Source organism: Drosophila elegans, unplaced genomic scaffold (assembly GCF_018152505.1).
Source record: "Drosophila elegans isolate 14027-0461.03 unplaced genomic scaffold, ASM1815250v1 contig_476, whole genome shotgun sequence".
NCBI classification, from domain to species: domain Eukaryota; kingdom Metazoa; phylum Arthropoda; class Insecta; order Diptera; family Drosophilidae; genus Drosophila; species Drosophila elegans.
In genome coordinates this window covers 25,687,951-25,703,953 of record NW_024545863.1, presented here as the reverse complement: position 1 = coordinate 25,703,953, position 16,003 = coordinate 25,687,951, and the positions used below count along the sequence as shown (strand labels likewise).

Here is a 16,003-nt window from a genome sequence, read left to right as displayed (position 1 = left end):
GGACCGGACCAACTGCTGATGCAACCTACGCGCCCGCTGAAAGGTTCATCCCGAGGCAGGAGGGACAGGGGCATTGAGGCCAAGAGACCTCGTGGCTGGGTGCATACACACGATAGGAAAATTGAAAACTGCTTGAATCGCCGGCCAAACTATTCCGTATTCTTTACAGGCTGGCGGGGCGCTTCGGCCCGTTTGCGTTTCCACTCGATTCGATCGGCAATCTCCAGCTGCCGTTTTGGATTTATGATTTATGCACCCGATGCGGCACAGTGGGCGACCTTACCCGACTTGGCTGGCTTTGACCTGGTCACAGTCTTTATTTCGCCCTCTGCTGATGTCACGTTGCGCCAAAGCATTAAGCACTTGAGCAAACAACAACGGCAACAGCAACGGCATCGGTTACGGCAGCAAGATTTAAATGCTTGCGCAACAATTATTGATTTAGTACACAATTTGTGCAACATTCTTCCGAGAAATAGCCGAAACGAAGCCAACGAGTGAACTACTTGCGGCAAGGACGGAAGCTAAACAAATAGCAGTATTCATTATGCCAGAGCTGTCGTTTTAGCTGGCTATGTGAGGGGTCTAGGAATATATAGTTATCGCACATTATTATTAAACTGAATAATTAATTTTCACTTATCATTATGTTGGCCATAATATAATAATAAAATTAAATTGTAATACCAAGTGAAATTAAGTAATTTGAAGTTGTTTCTAGTTAATTTCTGATATTTACCTGAACATTTAAGAACATTTTATAATTAGGTAAGATCACGCAGGCAATGTAATTTAGTTAATAATAAAAGTACTGTTTACGGCTACCCTTGCTCGGAGTTGTTCACCCTTTTTTCTAACACTTATTTTTTGTCATCCAAATTGTGACAACAGAGCTGGCGTACTGACGGGTTATCTTGCTTACCGAAACACGAAAAAGAATGCTCAATTCGGAAATTTGCAAGAGGGCTTGGCAACCATCCGCTTGGGCAAACAGCAAATAGCAGCGAGCAACCCGACAAAACCCGGCAACAACACGCAACGTGGAAATGAGCAGCAGCTGCTGTTGCCGTTGTTGTTGCTGCTGCTGCTGCTTTTGCTGCCGGCTGTGGACAATGACAACGCTTGACACACGATGTCATGTCGTCGCCGGGCACAAGTAAATACCAGTGGGCACGGGCTCTGGCTCTGACCAGCGGGTCGTGAAGCAAAGGACGTGGACGTGGACGTGGACGTACAAGCCAGCGGTGCCCTCAAAGTGTGTCCTAGAAGGGTAATGGCCCAGAGAGTGACTGGTTGAGTGAAATGCGACATTGCCGGTAAATGGACTGCGTCGGATAAGCTGCAACTTCTTGGCACTCCGACTACGTGAGTCGAGTTCTAAAGCCCAATAATCATAATGATGCCTGTCATAATGAGAATCTCGGCTTGGTGCTCAAAAACAAACAGGAACATATTCCCTGGAAGCTTTCAATCTGCCAATCGAGCGGAGTATTCGCAGCAATAATCTGCACAAGTGGCTCGAAAAGCAGTTATCCCAGAACCACAGAGACACAAAGCCAACCCTTTCTGGGCAAATGAGCCCGGGGCAACAGCTGCGAGGTAAACTATCCCAACGAGACGAGTCAAGCACTCAGAAGTGGCAGCCACTTATAAAATCAACAATTACCCAACATCGGCTTCAACGGCAACGGCAACGGCAACAGCAACAGCCACAAACTCGCAAACTGTTTGCGCAGAGCCCAAAAAAAACACTAAGACCCAGAGCCCCCCTTTTTGGCCCTGAGGCGATTGGACTGCGAGAACAATTACAAGTACCCAGGCCAGCAGATATATCCACATACTTAATGCTTTTCAACATATCTGAGTAAACATTTTATTTGAGTTTGTAATTATGTGTGCTTGATGATAACTCGCAGATAATGCCAGGTAAATATTTGCCCCCGACTCGTTGATGGTTGCTAGTTGTTGCCTGTGTCTGCGCCTGTGCCTTGTTGCAAAAACATTTCTGACACGACTACTGGCTGCAACCCCCCAGACGCCCACTAAACAACCAGGCGCCCCCCTCCGCCACCTCAAACCCCTCGGACAGTGGCATTTCCTGTACCGAGAGGGGATCGCTGAACATTTTTATGGCTTCTCGAATGCGTTTGCGTTTTGCAGACAATAACCAGATTGACTTTTAGCCGGGGCCCCCAAAGTGCTGTAAATGTCATGTCCAAACAACAGCCCAGCAACAGAATCAACAAGCTCTTTCTTTGACGAAGAGTGCTCAAACTGGAGATATAAGCACTGTAAGCACTAATGTTCCCTCATATTCTCGTTTGGCTTATGGGAGACCACTTACCTGATGTAGGCCACCTCATTGTTGTTGGTTAGGCGACGCCAGCCCGGGGCCAAATTTCCATTGTAGCTGGTAGTTTTCCTGTTGCTACTACTATTGCTGTTGGCTTTGTTGGCTTTGGCAACATTCTTCGCATAGAGCTGATTGTTCTGACTCATTTGACGCGATGCAATTGTGGTCGGCATGCAATGCGTTGCCCCAGAAGCAGCAACAGTTGCTGCCGTTACTGTGGCTGCCGCCGTTGACTTTATTGGCAACTTTATTTGCGCCTGGCGCTGTTTGGTTTGTTGCTGTTGTTGTTGTTGCTGCTGCTGCTGTTGATGTTGCAGCAGGATTTGCTGGTTGCTGGTGGGGCACACAAATATATGCTGCTGACTGGATCGCTGCTGTTGATGTTGCTGCTGCAGGTGTAGATTGCCCGCCTGCATCATGTTGCCGCTGCCGTTGCCATTTACCAAACCAGCTGGTAGTATCTGTTGCGTATGCTGCTGATGTTGCTGCTGTTGCATCGATCCACTTGTGACGACCCGCGATACAAATTTTGTCTGTTGCTGCTGGAAAAAGTGATGATGTTGCTGCTGTTGCTGCTGGTGCTGTTGATGCAGCGGCAACATTTGCTGCTGCTGCTTGAACATGTTGATCTGCTGCTGGTGCTGCTGCTGCTGCTGCTGCTGGTGATGCATCTCGCTGGCCACTGTCTCAGCACTCCCAGCAATATTCAGTTTGTGCTGGTGCTGATGTTGCTGCTGTTGCTGGCCAGCAGAAGCGGCGGCCATGGCGATAACAGCAGCCGTTTAGTAGCTCCTCCGCGATTCAGGGCCTGCAAAATTTCAAGGAAATCCCCCATTAATCACAGTCTATCAAAATGTTCAATCACTTAAATTGAATTTAGGTATTTTTATAATAAAGATGACACAGGGACAGTTTTCAAACAAATTCGTGCTTAACACTATTTAAAATTAAAATTGTTTATTTATAACCCGAATTTCTTTTTTACTTCCAAGAGTTGGGCACCACATGCTAAAAACATAACATCAATACGTTAATTCAAAAACTTAAATTATGAATTAAAAATCTACTCATTAATATGAAATTATTGTAAAAAAAAGCCAACTTGAAGTTTTTATCTCTAAAAACAACCTGAAAGTTAATGGATAACAATATTCAAATCAGAAATAAGTTACGAACGTTGTTTAAAATTTATTAAAATCTGTTTTCAAATATTTTTTTTGTAAGAACAATTGATTTTTAATTTATGTAACCCTTATTAGCCCCTACTTGGTTTTATCCCCGATATTTATGAGTTTTTATATGAGGGCTTTGTCTCTGGGTTTTCGGTTGACTCAGACATCGAACTAAATCGAATGGAATTGCGTTGTGGCCTTTGTTTTGCTCTGCTAGTTGACCACTTACAAACACAGGAGAATTGGATACCCAATCAGCGTTTATGCGCTGTGCGTGTAATGAACATGGAAGTGGCCAAAATCTGGTTTATTCGCCATCTCAGGCACATCCAGCAGGAGACAAGGCCGTAAAACCCGCAATCGCTCTTAAATAGATACTGCTAACTGGGCGATCGTATAAACGACAAATCGTAGGCCGCACCTTTCGTTATTTATGCGTTGTTAAGTTTTTCCCCTTATTCTGCTATTCGCTCACCTCTTAGCGTGCTTTTCGCTTTGCTCATTTGCCAGCATATTAAATTAAATTTGAGTTATTGTGTAAACGAGACGCGGCCATGTCATGTTCATGTTTTTATGGTTTCTTTTTTTTAAAACACTTAATTTCACTTTTTTTCTGTATTATTATTATTTTGTATGCCACTCTGCTTCTTTTTGCTGTAATAATGCGACAACGACTTTTGTACTTTAGCTGCGTGTTGTAGTTGAGTTGTTGTTTTGTGGTGCACAGAAAAAAGCCACTATAACACTATAATAATATAACACTATAATAATTTGCTAAGGTAATAAAGCTAATTTGCCTCTGGTAAAACATATACATTTAAAATATCGATATCAAGTTGGTAATTTTTAATTTGACACTTTTTTATATACAAATTATTTTTTGGTATACAAATTATACCTAAAAGTATAGAAATAATCATTTAGTTGGTATAAAATCAAATAAGCTTGCTATTTCACCTTTGTAAGAAATACTAATTTTTGTTTCTGTGCACAATCTGCTCATGACTTCATTAAAAATTCAGAAAACGAACGTCAGCAGTAGCGAATGAAGAGTGGAGAGCAGAGAGCGCGTAAAAGTAGGTGAATGGAGCATGAAGACACCAAAGCAGAGAGAAAGGAAAGAGAGCGAGGGGGAAATTGTGGGAGGTGGGGGGCTGGGCATCACCCACACCACTCTCTTCCTCCTCTCCCCTATTTTTACTTTAGCACAATTTGCAGACTGTTTTTTAAGTAGTATAATTAATGCGTGCTTGTTTGTTTGTGTGGACACCACCTGCCCTGCGGTTCTGCTTCGGCGATCAGCGCCCAAACAACACAAACAACGCTCGCGGAGAGCAGCTGTTTGCCTTGGGCTGCGCACTATGGACGATGTACCACTTTTTCTGGCATTAGTTATTAACTTGAAATTTAAAAAAAAAAATAAAGTGTAAGGAAATTCCTTAATTTTTTTATGTTAGTGCAACAAAGCTGCTAAGTTAGCAGTGGTGCTCTCGTTCAGCTTTTTTTTAGCCCCATTAAAGTTTTATGTTTAATTGAAAAGTGTGTGTTTGGCCCACAGTGCAGTGGGATGAAAACGAAATATTGGTGGCTATCTCAGTGCACTGGTATGGGTATTGGGCAATCACACACACACACTAAACGCGTGCCTATGCTGCGGTTTCTGCTGCTATAACATGTACAAAGTGACCTCAATACGCATTACGCTACAACACTGACAACTGCACTTCGTCTTGGGCTTTATTATGCACAGACTCAGATTACGCCAAATGCCAATTAAATATGAATTAATTACAACAATTTTGTGTCGCTCGTTCGATTCACGCAATATTATGGCCCTCTCTCGCTCTCTCGCTCCCACTTCGACTCTCATTGGCAAACGCGCACACAAAAATTTTCTACTGCCCGAATTTCGAATTTTTTTCACTTTCTTTCCGGCCAATTGGCCCTTTTACACACCTAATTACGGTGTTTTTCCGCCGCGAAGAGTGCACGCATTTGTATTGGAATTTTAATGCTTTATTTAACGGAAAATCGACGGGCGCTGACCGTAACTCCGTGCACTTTTCCGACCGCGACAACAACAAATTGTGATGTGACCAGACGCTGTTTCCTGAGAAATGCACTACTGCCAGAAAACATCGATAACAATAAGAGCGAACTTAAAAATTCTCCAACTGGCCACTTCTTTCTAACAGCGTTACCAGATTCGTTTTTCCTGGCATTGCCTGATCATTGGTGTCATCGATGTATTCATAATACCGGTCTCATCAATATTTGTTCCAAATGGCGGCACCAAAAAATTGCACTCAATTTATTTCTCTTTTAAAATTAGAATTTAAAAATGTAAGCAATGGAGTTTTAATTTCAAAAATGACCTAATTTATTGCTTACCTTTTTTTTTTAAATTATACATATTGAAACAACAAATCAAACAAAACAAGAGCAGCAAATAAGGCTGAGTTTTCAAATATTTGGCTACAAAAAAAAAGTTAAAATTGACTAGCGTTAGAAATGTTTGAAATATTTAGCACACCCTATGCGGACTCCAAACAACTGCCGTTGGCCAGTGGACCGGGTCCCATTCTGATCATCATCACCAGCTATCTGTTGGTCGTCTTCAAAGTAAGATTGAGATCAGTATGAGACCAAAATAATCTTCACCTACATATTTTGGTTATCTTCAAGGCGGGCCGGAAGTTTATGGAGCACCGAGAACCGTACAATCTGCGGGGAGTGCTGAAGTACTACAACATGGTCCAGATCTGCTACAACATGATGATGCTATTGTCCGTGAGTCTGTACTCGTGAGATTAAACTAAAAAGTAACGAGGTCCGCCCACAGGGCTACTACTTTCTTTTCGTGTTCCAGCCATACAAATTGAGCTGCATGACTGTCCTGCCACAGGATCATCCTCTAAAGGATTGGGAGCGCAGCATTAGCTACGCCTACTACATAAACAAGATCGTGGACCTCCTGGACTCTGTCTTCTGTGTGCTGCGCAAGAAGTACGCGCAAATAACGTTCCTACATGTATTCCATCACGTGCTGATGCCCACTGCAGGGTACGTGATAATCCGCTTCCAGGGCTACGGAGGTCATCTCTTCCTCCTGTGCTCCTTCAATGTCATCGTGCACGTGTTCATGTATGGCTACTACTACTCGGCCATTGGGGGCAAGACGGTGCGCTGGAAGCGGTACCTGACTCTCCTGCAAATGATGCAGTTCGTCCTAATGTTTGGCCACTGTGCCTTCACCGCCACGCAGCCCGAGTGTAAGGCCTCGCAGGGCACCCTCTTCCTGGTCAGCTGCTCCGCTGCGGTTATGTTCGTCATGTTTGCCAACTTCTACGTTCAATGCTATATGGGACAAAAGGAAAAGAATAATTAATTTAATGAATGGCATTTTCAAACTATCAAATGCATCTATTCAAATATATATAACATTTCAAATAGTAACGGTTTTAAAGATTTTAAATACCTATTGAGATATCGATTTATGACCAGCTCTAATTTCCACATACGGTCACACTGTCAACAACAAAACGCGCGCGTTGCCGGCAACCGTCGAGATATCCAATTATTAGCTTAATTGCAATTAATATTCATAGAGCTAAACTAAATTATTGTCAAACAGCCGATGGTTTGTCATCTCTGACTGGAATCATGTCTGCCAGCTCCTCCAGCAACGCCTGCAAACTTGTGCTCCTCGGCCGCTGTCTGCGCGCAGTGCTTCTCAGCGTGGCCATTCAGTTCCTGCTGCTCACCGTGTTCCTGCTGTCGGTGAACTTCCAGCTGCTGCATCCGCTCTCCTGGGTGACGGGCACCCTGCGCCTGGTGGCCAGCTGGTACACCTGGTTCGCCAGCATCCCGCTGGTAGCCTCCGTCGTCCTGTACGGCGTCTCCCTGTGCCAGCAGCACCTGTCGGAGCGTCCATACTGTCCCACCCGGTACCGCTGGCTCATCCACTACGGTCCCCGCAAGCTGCTTCTCCTGGGCGCCCATCTCCTGGTCGGATTCCTCACCGCCTGGCTCTACACGGGCTATCTCCACACGGACTATCAGTAAGAGAGCTTAAAATTGGCTGAAAGACCCTTATAGTATTTGTCTTTAACACTGCCGACTTTTTTCACCCCAGGCATCTGCGTTACAAGTGCTATGGCCAGGAGTGCATCAGTGCCTACCATGTCTATCTGCTGGGAATGGGCACAGCCGCCGGCTGCTACTACTTTGTGTCCGTGCACATGCGCCAGGAGGTCTCAATCGAATTCCCCATCGTGGAACAATCACGTGGCGAAAAGATGCGTGAACTACTGCCCGCCAGCTTGTCCCGATCCCTGGTCAGATCACTGCTCCCCACTCTCAGCTACACCCTCGCCTTTTGGCTTTTTGGACCCCTGATGTGCCACAAACTCAGTCACATCCTCTCTGTGGACCTGGACGAGCGGCTGGAGGGTTTCTTCGGAGTTGCCACCAATGTGCGCCTGCTTTTCTATGGATATCTCCTTACTGTCCAGATTCTGAGCAACATGCACCTCATGCGCTGCTTCTACGGCATGCTGCTCTCCGAGGATCTGCCTTTGGTGGTGTCCAAACAGCGAGCGGCCTTTGCCCACGAACAAGAGGTGACTATCGTCGCTGGACTCGGAGTCTGCAACGTTTATGTAGTACAGTGCCTGGCAGCCAACTATTTCTACAAGCTGGCTTTGCGAAAGGATTCGCCACAGCGAGCGGAGATTTTCCAGCTTACGGAGCCGGGAAACCGTCCAGCAAATTGGCGCGCCCTCTGCGACCAGTGTGTGAGCATTCTGGGCAGCTTTACTGAGGAACTTACCGAGTCCATGCAGAAGATCAGCGTGCTCAAGGGCGCCCAGAGCCTGCCAATGCCCAAGATCAGCGAATCCACCAGCGCCAGTTTAATGGCCGAGAAGCTGCTGCTGCGACAGTACAACCAGATGCACGGCATACGACCCATTGTGTCGCCAGGGCGCGAGGATGCAGTGGATCGACCGGCGGATGGCATTCGCCATGTGCCCAACTGGTGTGAGCGCGTCTCCAAGCAGTTGGAGCAATCCGTGCAGCGTTTGGTTCAACGAGTGCCCGGCATTGTGTACCTCTTCACGGAACCCGAGGGCGCCAAGACCACGTTCCTGCTAGCCAACTCGCTGCCAGTGGTGTACTTGACGCAGGCTCTGGCCCAGATTTGCGTGGCCTCGCTCAAAGAGGATCCGTATGGGGTGGTGCAGAACGATCTAGCGGCCGTTATCAAGGCGATAAACAAGCTACGAAATGAGTTGGATAAGCTGAGCAGCGTGATAGGCAACCTGAAAGCGCCCAGCTCCAACTTCAATGTTCTCCGATGCGCTGTGCGCCGAAGTCTGTATGCCATCTGCAGCTCCTTCTGCGACTACCTCGGCGATCTTCTGCCGCCCGGCGAGGAGTTGCACCAGCTGCAGGCCCTTGTCTGCCAGGAGTAGAACCCATCCATCACTTTAAACACTCATCTTGTACACTGTTTTTCATCATTCTTTAGTTGTTGTCTGCGGTAACAATAAAAATTAATAAATATAACTACAAACGTACAATAGTTATACAAAACTATTGACTTTTTTTTGCTTAGAGTACGAAATGGTAACACGCGATTTGATCATAACTAGCACAGATGAAATGGTCTGCAGGGTGAATGTGTACGAGTGGACAGCCTCACTGCTCCTCCATGGCCACTGCCATCATGAGCAGCGCCACATCCTGCTCCAGCCGGCGGTTGGGTCATAGCTCTGTTTTCGTGGGCAGTGGGCTGGCGACGATGACGCTGGCAGCCTCTCCTAACGATTGCTCCAGCTGCTCGGCCACCTCATCCAGGTGCCTCAGTGCCTCCTTTCCCTTGCGGTTGCGTCCGTCCACGAAGATTTGCGTGTCCAGGAAGTGCAGGGCACGGAAGGCCATGCCGCCCAGCGGGTCATACAAGCTCTCGGCGGACTTGGGGTGTCTGGCATTGGCGCTCTGGTCCGGTGTGCTGGGATCGAAGGGTACGTACTCCTGAATGGGCTCCTTGTGCCAGCGGAAGATGTTGCGCGAATCTGGAAGGAGGCGTTGTGTTATCATCTTTTACATTTCTACGGTTTAGAGGGCATGGAACCTAGATCAGCCAGCACTCGAGTCATTTCCCGAATCTGTGCGTCCTGTCGCTCCAGTCGGAAGTTCATCTCCGTCAGCGTGTTGGTCAGCTCCATCTTCTCCGTCTGCGCCAACTCGTTCTTTTTGTTCTCCTTGATGGTTTGACTAGAAGGCGATGTTTATTAAGCTCGGGGCTGACTAGGAACTCCTGACCACTTACCGTGAGTACTCGAAGATCAAAAGACCGGCTCCGATCGTAAATATGATAAACTCGCCCAGCAGATTGGCACCCAGCTCAATGGCCATCGCCTCGTTCAGCGGTGGGACAGTCACCCGGCCACCCATGTTCAGCGCCCACATCTTGGTCTTCACCTCCACCCAGTTATAAACTGAAAATGTGCAAATATTGCCGTAATCTCATTTAATCATATCGGATTTCCTTACACTGCGCCGGCGGCATGCAAACGTACTTCCTGAAAAACGGACTGGACTTGGCATTCGACTTGATCACGTTGGCTATCGGCTTGCTGATCTGCTTGATGGCCAAGACACCGAGTTTGGCCGCCGGGAAGACGCCAATAACCATTGTTTTAGTTCTTACTAATAGCTATTACAAAATATTCGTGCAAAATTAGAGATGTGTACAGGACAGCGGTGTGCACGATGCACGATAGGCTCGTTCTTTTTTAGAGATGATAAATTTAAAGATTTTTTTAGCCGTTAATAATTTGGGAGAGTCACTTTGAGACATGGGAAATACTTTTTTTTTCAGAGATTAAGTGTATGTTTATTTAAATAAAACATGTAGGGACTTCGTATATTTTTTGAGTTAGAACCAAAAAAGAAAGTCGTATTCAACAAAAATTAAGGACTTAAATTTAAAAAAGTAAATCGCGAGTTCCAATTATGCATTTAGCTTAGAACATTTTAGGCACAGGTGGGATATAAACTATAAAAAGGGATTCTTACAACCCTGTTTTATAAGAGAGATTTAGATTTGTTTAATTAAAATACTCTTTTAGTTTATATTATGCCGAACTTTTTAAATTAGTAAAATGAACTAAACAGATTAAATACAGTCGTTACTAAATACTATAAGCTATCACTTTTCAGTTCTTTAGGGTCGCCTTTAGCCAGTTGATGTCCTGTTCCTGCCGCTCCATATCGGCACTTATACGATCTATGCGCTCATCCAAAACTCTACTTTGCTCCTCAAGCTCCCGCTGTTTCTTCTGATCATTTTTGAAAGTTTTTGAAACCTCGTAGTATATGAGTCCCAGTCCAATCGCAACCACAATGGCCTCACTTAGCATATCGGCGCCCAATCTCGTGGCGATCGGAGGTGTTAGGCGAGGAATCCTCCTTGGCTGTTTCAATCGCATCATCCGCATTTTGGAACGTACTTCAAATGCGTTGTAAAGTTGAGCCGGCGGTATGATGACATAGTGCCGAATGAATGGGTGATGCTTGCCCATCCACATCAGAAGATCGCCAAATGGCTTGCTGGCCCGCTTCAAACCAAACACAAAAAGTTTTCCCACTGGGAAGCTGCCGATCACCATTATCCGTAACTTAAAATTTAACACTAATTAAAGATGACTGGATTCTCAAAACCACTTCAGTTACATTCGGAATCCCTTGTGTCGATACATCCGCAGTCGCTATCTTTACGCCTAACCATTGTTCTTAGCTGACTGATAACTTTCTCTTGACGGGATTGCTTATGGACTAGGTCACTAATTCTTTCCTCCAGTTGCTCCCGATGCAACTTTTGTTTTTCCTGCTTTATTCTGTCATTTTTCGCCTGTCTAAAATACAAATTAGAATTAGTAAAGATAATATAGGAAGCAAACCTGGAGAACTCTGCTACTATGAACGTAGCACCAAGCAAAAAGATGAACATCTCGCCCAGGATATCGCTGCCCATTTGAATTGACATCGCGTCATTCAAGGGCGGAATAAGCCGAGGTTGGCCCAGCCCCAGCATCCACATCTTTGAGCGCACATCAATTACGTGATACACTGGAAACGATCTTCTTTGAATCGATTCCCGATTTGAGAAAACTACTTACATCTTGCTGGTGGGGCGACAACTAGGGTTTTAAATGACTGATTCTTTTTAGCCGTTTGGTTGATCAGATTGCTAATGGGTTTACTTATGTGCTTGATGCCCAGCAATGCAAGTTTTACCAGTGGAAAAGCGCCCACAACCATTATTTTATCTCAGCTTTTTCTATAACTGAAAATTTTTAAATTCAAAATACGCTAGTGCTGTAAAACTATTTTGGAAATACCAAAGCGGCAGTCTGGCAGCTCTAAGGTGGCGGGAAATTTGATTTTATAGCTTACCAAATAAACTTTATCATATGCTACGAATCCTGTTTTTTTTTTCTTTTTGCAAGTTTTATAAGCTCATCAAATTCTTGTATTTTATTCTGAAATTATTGAATAGGTAAAAACTGGATAATTGTTTAAAATTGTATTATTTGGCATTTGAAACCCGGTCACACCTGTTGCCCAGAAACTCACATTTCATTTGTTATTAACTGTTATTTGATGTTTTGCTAATATTTTGCACAAAACAATGTCAGCGATAGAAGGCTCTGATGAGGAAACTGACTTCAAAGAGATAAGCTCAACAAATTACCAGCGCGTGCAAGAAAAAGTAGCAAAGGTACTTTTAAACCGATTTTGAAATCAGCTGTTTTTATACTAATAGTTTTTAATAAATACGACTTTAAATGCCCTTTTCTTTTTTTAGATAAGCTATGCAGATGGTATTTCCGATGGAAGAGAAAAGGTCTTTCAAGATAGTTTCGACGAGGGCTTTGAGGATGGATTCAAAACAGGCTTTGAACTGGCAAAACTAAGTGCCTTTTATGAAACTCTGAAAAATGCGGGGACTGCAAATGCCGAACTGAGCACAGAGCAAGAGGCTTACCAACAACTAAAACTAGCGGATGCCATGGATAAATCGCACTTTAAATATCTGGAGCATCAGGGGGCACCTCTTAACGTTATATCAGATAAACAGAGAACCTACGTGGACAACCTTCTGGTGCAATTTGCGCAGCAACTCCCATCAACTACAAATTTATTCTTAACGGGCAGCGAATCTAGTGTTAATGTGGTTTAATGCATGTGTTTGGGAATTATCAAAATTAACTGAAAATATATCTGCTGTAGACTTATAGATAAAGGCCCTCAGGCGTGCCCTCCTTCTTCCGGTACAGGACGCTTTCTTTTGACTTCTTGAAGTCCTCGTTGGTCACCTTCATGCGGCGTTCACGCAACGCCATCAAACCGGCCTCCGTGCAAATGGCCTTGATGTCGGCGCCGGAGAGATCATCCTTAGCCATGATTAGCTCACTGAGGTTCACATCCTCGGCCAGCGTCATGCGCGATGTGTGGATGGTGAAGATGCGGCGCTTGGTCTTCTCATCTGGCAGCGGGAACTCGATCTTGCGGTCAATACGGCCGGGACGAATCAGCGCCGGGTCCAGGGTCTCAATGCGATTGGTGGCCATGATCACCTTGACATCGCCGCGCGAATCGAAACCGTCCAGCTGGTTGAGCAGCTCCAACATGGTGCGCTGAATCTCGCGCTCGCCGCCAGAGTTCGAGTCGTAGCGCTTGGTGCCCACAGCATCGATTTCGTCGATGAACACAATGGAGGGGGCATGCTCCTCGGCCACTCGGAACAGCTCGCGCACCAACTTGGGCCCGTCTCCCAGGTATTTCTGGATGAGCTCCGAGCCCACCACGCGCAGGAACGTGGCCGAGGTCTGGTTGGCCACCGCCTTTGCCAGAAGAGTCTTACCGGTGCCTGGAGGACCGTACAGGATGACGCCCTTGGGCGGCTTGATGCCCATCTCCTCGTAGTACTCGGGATGGGTCAACGGAAGCTCGACGGACTCTTTGATCTCCTGGATCTGTGTGTCCAAGCCACCGATGTCTGCGTACGTTTCCTGGGGAGCCTTCTCTAGCTTCATCACGGTGACCATGGGATCGGTGTCGTCGCTTAGGACTCCCACAACGGCATGGACCTTGTGGTTGAGCAGGACGGAGCAGCCGGGCTCCAGCTGATCCTTGTCCACGAAAGACAGGATGCTCACATAGTGCTCGGAGCCCACCGATGTGGACACGATGGCGTGGTTGTCGTCGATGATCTCCTCCAGGTTGCCCACGGACATAGGTGTGCCGCGCAGGTCGTCCACCTTGGAGCGCTCCTCCTCGTTCTTCTCGTCCTGGGGCTTCAGGCGCTCCTGGTTGCGGATGAACTCGTCCTCCATCATCAGGTAGTCCTTGATCCGCTCCAGCTTGAGCAGCTTCAGTCGGCAGCGCGTGTGGGGCGTGACCTGGGGCAGCTTCATGGCCGCATCCGGACCCTTAGCACGGCGCTTCTTCTTGCCAACGCGGGTCGGGATTGGGGGCTCGTACTTCTTCTTTTTGTCCTTGTCATCCTTCTTGTCGCCAGCTCCCCCTTGGGCTGATTGGTTTTGTCCCTATAAAAAGATAACTCCCGATGATAAATCAGTTGTGGGTGTTTTGCTGGATGTGATTTACCATTTTTATAAGGTGCTGCTCGCTTACTAAAACTTTATTGAACTTTTTGACTTTTTATTGTCGGCAACAAAACAGAATTTCTACTAGTCATAAGCAACGCGAAGTTGGTTGCGACAGAGGTACCATATTCACGAAATACGGAAGTCTGGCAACCTTATAGGTAAGCTGGTGAACAAATATTTTTAAAAAATGTTAAACAGATTAGATAGGCAACGAATAACTGTGCCCTCATTTTAATGATAATGGTCTGGTTCTGTATTTGCAACCATTTGGTTATGAATTTTGGTTCAATTTTTTTGGGGTAGTGGAAATGGCCCAATTTATTAGTCACAGTTTATGTACTGATCGATAACAAAAACAGTTACTAGACGACAGTCTGGCAGCGCCTTAAAATTGTTTATTGTTTGGTTTCTAGCGCGAATTCTCCAAATTATTTAAATATACTTTACCACGGCCTATTAATGGATCAAAATGTAAAGAATATCGACCTCAAGCTCGACAATGTTGAGGTTCTAACCACCGGAACAGCGGCGGAGTTTGTGAACGGCATCCTGGACTTCCTGCTCTACCAACGCCGCCAAATTCCCTTCGTGTACAAAACATATAAATATTATGTGGATAAATGGTCGGATGCGGACGAGATGAGAGGATCGACGGAGTCTTTTGCTCACTATCAGCTCAACCAGCAGCGCTCTAGGGCAACGGCTACCAAAAATTCCATCAGTGACATGAGAGAGGTGCGGTTTGCCTGTTGCGCGAGGCTCCTTTCGTTAATTGTTACCCTCTTTTACCCGCAGCTCATTCGACAAGCCTTCAGGACCTCAGAAGTGAAGAGCCTACGATTTCTGTTCGGCAACAATACGTTTTTGCCCTCTGAGGCTTATACTCTGCACATACCACACGATTCCATTTCCAGGGACCACTATTGCGAGCACCATGCTTTGCCCGAAGGTCAAATAAACCAGGCCCTGCTCCGGCTACTCACCTGCGACGAGCTATACACCCTCTTCTCCACGGAACTGAATGCCACCAGCGTGTTCTTGGAAATGGAACTTCTTACAGCAGATAAAAATGCTCATGGATCCCAGGGAGACTCGGCCAATCTGATTCCCAAGGACGTTTTAAGTCAACTGCCGCGCAGTTGCAAGAACATACACCTCCATCTTCTGCATTGCAACGAGAATCCATCCACGAAAATGCACTGCTGCAAGGAGATGGCCATTTATGAGGACCTTGGCCTGCTGGATCTGGATAAAACTGAAGAAGATGCTAGCGGGGCTAACGACTGTTTAAAAACCACCAAGGAAACCAGCGGCTGGTGGCAGGCGAAGGTCATAGTACGTGGCTTCAGGGCTCCAGCCAACCAAAAATCCGGAGAATTGTGGTCCAGCAGAAATGGCTGTTGATAGCCAAAAAATCTGCCATGCTCGTGCAAGTGCCAAGAATAAATTGTCAAATCATTAAGTATATTTTCATATCCGTATTCTTTAATTAGAATTCAGTTTGGTTCAATGTGAAGTAATGTTAAGTATAATGGTTCTAGGAAGTATTACAAAGTAAGTATTTATCAGACCCTCAAAAAGTTTGGTTTGAATGGTTCTTTTTGAAGTGTTTGAGGAAGCTAACACCTATGATTTTATGCAAGCTTCTTAATTTTTAGAAAGTGCTTGGCCGCAATCCGGTACGTTTGAAATAAGGCGCCGCAGTGTGACCAGTAATGGAATGGCTTGGCTCAATTGAGTTTGCTATTTCGACAGGGGTGCTCTTCGGTCACACTAACAAAACAGCAGCCAAACAA

The 16,003-nt window shown here is 45.8% G+C and overlaps 9 protein-coding genes across 21 annotated transcripts in view; 4 read left to right on the top strand and 5 right to left on the bottom strand.

Annotated features, from left to right (window-relative positions):
- LOC108136821 (methyl-CpG-binding domain protein 5) overlaps positions 1–5,629 on the bottom strand; it is a 29,048-nt gene extending 23,419 nt beyond the window's left edge. For 5 of the 7 annotated variants that reach the window (XM_041709703.1, XM_041709706.1, XM_041709705.1 and 2 more), the window contains exons 1-3: positions 5,482–5,629; positions 4,001–4,270; positions 2,345–3,161 (exon numbers count right to left, since the gene is read on the bottom strand). In XM_041709703.1, coding sequence (XP_041565637.1) covers positions 2,345–3,117 — 773 coding nt within the window. In that variant the 5' untranslated portion in view covers positions 3,118–3,161; positions 4,001–4,270; positions 5,482–5,629. Of the gene's footprint in view, positions 1–2,344; positions 3,162–4,000; positions 4,271–5,317; positions 5,452–5,481 lie in introns of those variants that run through there. The other 2 variants (XM_041709704.1, XM_017258226.2) reach the window with 2 other exon arrangements.
- A 223-nt stretch (positions 5,630–5,852) lies between these two features.
- On the top strand, positions 5,853–6,951 carry LOC108136729 (elongation of very long chain fatty acids protein F). Of its 3 annotated transcripts, XM_017258056.2 has the most exons (4): positions 5,853–5,868; positions 5,972–6,147; positions 6,211–6,315; positions 6,395–6,951. In XM_017258056.2, exons 2-4 carry the CDS (start codon positions 6,037–6,039, stop codon positions 6,911–6,913), a joined length of 735 nt encoding a protein of 244 aa, XP_017113545.1. In that variant the 5' UTR covers positions 5,853–5,868; positions 5,972–6,036; the 3' UTR covers positions 6,914–6,951. The 3 variants fall into 3 exon arrangements, with proteins under 3 accessions (XP_017113545.1, XP_017113544.1, XP_017113546.1); XM_017258055.2 differs by lacking the exon at positions 5,853–5,868 and having other exon boundaries at positions 5,968–6,147; positions 6,368–6,951; XM_017258057.2 differs by lacking the exons at positions 5,853–5,868; positions 5,972–6,147 and having other exon boundaries at positions 6,228–6,311; positions 6,368–6,951.
- Positions 6,952–7,053: 102 nt separating this feature from the next.
- LOC108136964 (nucleoporin Ndc1) lies at positions 7,054–9,093 on the top strand. Its single transcript, XM_017258454.2, has 2 exons — positions 7,054–7,586; positions 7,661–9,093. Exons 1-2 carry the CDS (start codon positions 7,189–7,191, stop codon positions 8,997–8,999), a joined length of 1,737 nt encoding a protein of 578 aa, XP_017113943.1. The 5' UTR covers positions 7,054–7,188; the 3' UTR covers positions 9,000–9,093.
- On the bottom strand, positions 9,031–10,302 carry LOC108136965 (putative OPA3-like protein CG13603). 2 transcript variants are annotated; one of them, XM_017258455.2, is made up of 4 exons: positions 10,084–10,302; positions 9,860–10,028; positions 9,662–9,804; positions 9,031–9,602 (listed from the first exon to the last, which is right to left on the bottom strand). In XM_017258455.2, the coding sequence occupies exons 1-4, from the start codon at positions 10,223–10,225 to the stop codon at positions 9,292–9,294; spliced, it is 765 nt and encodes a 254-aa protein (XP_017113944.1). In that variant the 5' UTR covers positions 10,226–10,302; the 3' UTR covers positions 9,031–9,291. The 2 variants fall into 2 exon arrangements, with proteins under 2 accessions (XP_017113944.1, XP_017113945.1); XM_017258456.2 differs by having other exon boundaries at positions 10,110–10,246.
- A 348-nt stretch (positions 10,303–10,650) lies between these two features.
- On the bottom strand, positions 10,651–11,201 carry LOC108136963 (putative OPA3-like protein CG43998). The gene has a single exon (XM_017258453.2). The coding sequence runs from the start codon at positions 11,199–11,201 to the stop codon at positions 10,749–10,751; it is 453 nt and encodes a 150-aa protein (XP_017113942.1). The 3' UTR covers positions 10,651–10,748.
- A 56-nt stretch (positions 11,202–11,257) lies between these two features.
- LOC108136961 (optic atrophy 3 protein homolog) lies at positions 11,258–12,112 on the bottom strand. 4 transcript variants are annotated; one of them, XM_017258450.2, is made up of 4 exons: positions 11,989–12,112; positions 11,712–11,878; positions 11,502–11,661; positions 11,258–11,447 (listed from the first exon to the last, which is right to left on the bottom strand). In XM_017258450.2, the coding sequence occupies exons 2-4, from the start codon at positions 11,851–11,853 to the stop codon at positions 11,258–11,260; spliced, it is 492 nt and encodes a 163-aa protein (XP_017113939.1). In that variant the 5' UTR covers positions 11,854–11,878; positions 11,989–12,112. The 4 variants fall into 4 exon arrangements, with proteins under 4 accessions (XP_017113939.1, XP_017113936.1, XP_017113935.1 ...); XM_017258447.2 differs by having other exon boundaries at positions 11,493–11,661; positions 11,712–11,872; positions 11,989–12,107; XM_017258446.2 differs by having other exon boundaries at positions 11,493–11,661; positions 11,989–12,101.
- A 21-nt stretch (positions 12,113–12,133) lies between these two features.
- Positions 12,134–12,832, top strand: LOC108136962 (protein YAE1). The gene is made up of 2 exons (XM_017258452.2): positions 12,134–12,313; positions 12,401–12,832. Exons 1-2 carry the CDS (start codon positions 12,224–12,226, stop codon positions 12,773–12,775), a joined length of 465 nt encoding a protein of 154 aa, XP_017113941.1. The 5' UTR covers positions 12,134–12,223; the 3' UTR covers positions 12,776–12,832.
- LOC108136960 (26S proteasome regulatory subunit 4) lies at positions 12,757–14,334 on the bottom strand. The gene is made up of 2 exons (XM_017258445.2): positions 14,206–14,334; positions 12,757–14,144 (listed from the first exon to the last, which is right to left on the bottom strand). Exons 1-2 carry the CDS (start codon positions 14,206–14,208, stop codon positions 12,828–12,830), a joined length of 1,320 nt encoding a protein of 439 aa, XP_017113934.1. The 5' UTR covers positions 14,209–14,334; the 3' UTR covers positions 12,757–12,827.
- A 251-nt stretch (positions 14,335–14,585) lies between these two features.
- On the top strand, positions 14,586–15,958 carry LOC108136873. The gene is made up of 3 exons (XM_041709172.1): positions 14,586–14,942; positions 15,003–15,761; positions 15,851–15,958. Exons 1-2 carry the CDS (start codon positions 14,667–14,669, stop codon positions 15,609–15,611), a joined length of 885 nt encoding a protein of 294 aa, XP_041565106.1. The 5' UTR covers positions 14,586–14,666; the 3' UTR covers positions 15,612–15,761; positions 15,851–15,958.
- Positions 15,959–16,003: the final 45 nt, after the last annotated feature.

Coding starts and splice junctions, on each gene's coding strand:
- LOC108136729 (XM_017258055.2), top strand. CDS start 6,037: ATGTTTGAAATATTTAGCACACCCTATGCGGACTCCAAACAACTGCCG. Junction 6,148..6,210: donor ATCTGTTGGTCGTCTTCAAA/GTAAGATTGAGA, acceptor GTTATCTTCAAG/GCGGGCCGGAAGTTTATGGA. Junction 6,316..6,367: donor ACATGATGATGCTATTGTCC/GTGAGTCTGTAC, acceptor GTCCGCCCACAG/GGCTACTACTTTCTTTTCGT.
- LOC108136964 (XM_017258454.2), top strand. CDS start 7,189: ATGTCTGCCAGCTCCTCCAGCAACGCCTGCAAACTTGTGCTCCTCGGC. Junction 7,587..7,660: donor TATCTCCACACGGACTATCA/GTAAGAGAGCTT, acceptor TTTTCACCCCAG/GCATCTGCGTTACAAGTGCT.
- LOC108136965 (XM_017258455.2), bottom strand. CDS start 10,225: ATGGTTATTGGCGTCTTCCCGGCGGCCAAACTCGGTGTCTTGGCCATC. Junction 10,029..10,083: donor TTGCATGCCGCCGGCGCAGT/GTAAGGAAATCC, acceptor GCACATTTTCAG/TTTATAACTGGGTGGAGGTG. Junction 9,805..9,859: donor TTGATCTTCGAGTACTCACG/GTAAGTGGTCAG, acceptor ATCGCCTTCTAG/TCAAACCATCAAGGAGAACA.
- LOC108136963 (XM_017258453.2), bottom strand. CDS start 11,201: ATGGTGATCGGCAGCTTCCCAGTGGGAAAACTTTTTGTGTTTGGTTTG.
- LOC108136961 (XM_017258447.2), bottom strand. CDS start 11,853: ATGGTTGTGGGCGCTTTTCCACTGGTAAAACTTGCATTGCTGGGCATC. Junction 11,662..11,711: donor TGTCGCCCCACCAGCAAGAT/GTAAGTAGTTTT, acceptor GATCGTTTCCAG/TGTATCACGTAATTGATGTG. Junction 11,448..11,492: donor ATAGTAGCAGAGTTCTCCAG/GTTTGCTTCCTA, acceptor TTTGTATTTTAG/ACAGGCGAAAAATGACAGAA.
- LOC108136962 (XM_017258452.2), top strand. CDS start 12,224: ATGTCAGCGATAGAAGGCTCTGATGAGGAAACTGACTTCAAAGAGATA. Junction 12,314..12,400: donor TGCAAGAAAAAGTAGCAAAG/GTACTTTTAAAC, acceptor TTCTTTTTTTAG/ATAAGCTATGCAGATGGTAT.
- LOC108136873 (XM_041709172.1), top strand. CDS start 14,667: ATGGATCAAAATGTAAAGAATATCGACCTCAAGCTCGACAATGTTGAG. Junction 14,943..15,002: donor CCATCAGTGACATGAGAGAG/GTGCGGTTTGCC, acceptor TTTTACCCGCAG/CTCATTCGACAAGCCTTCAG.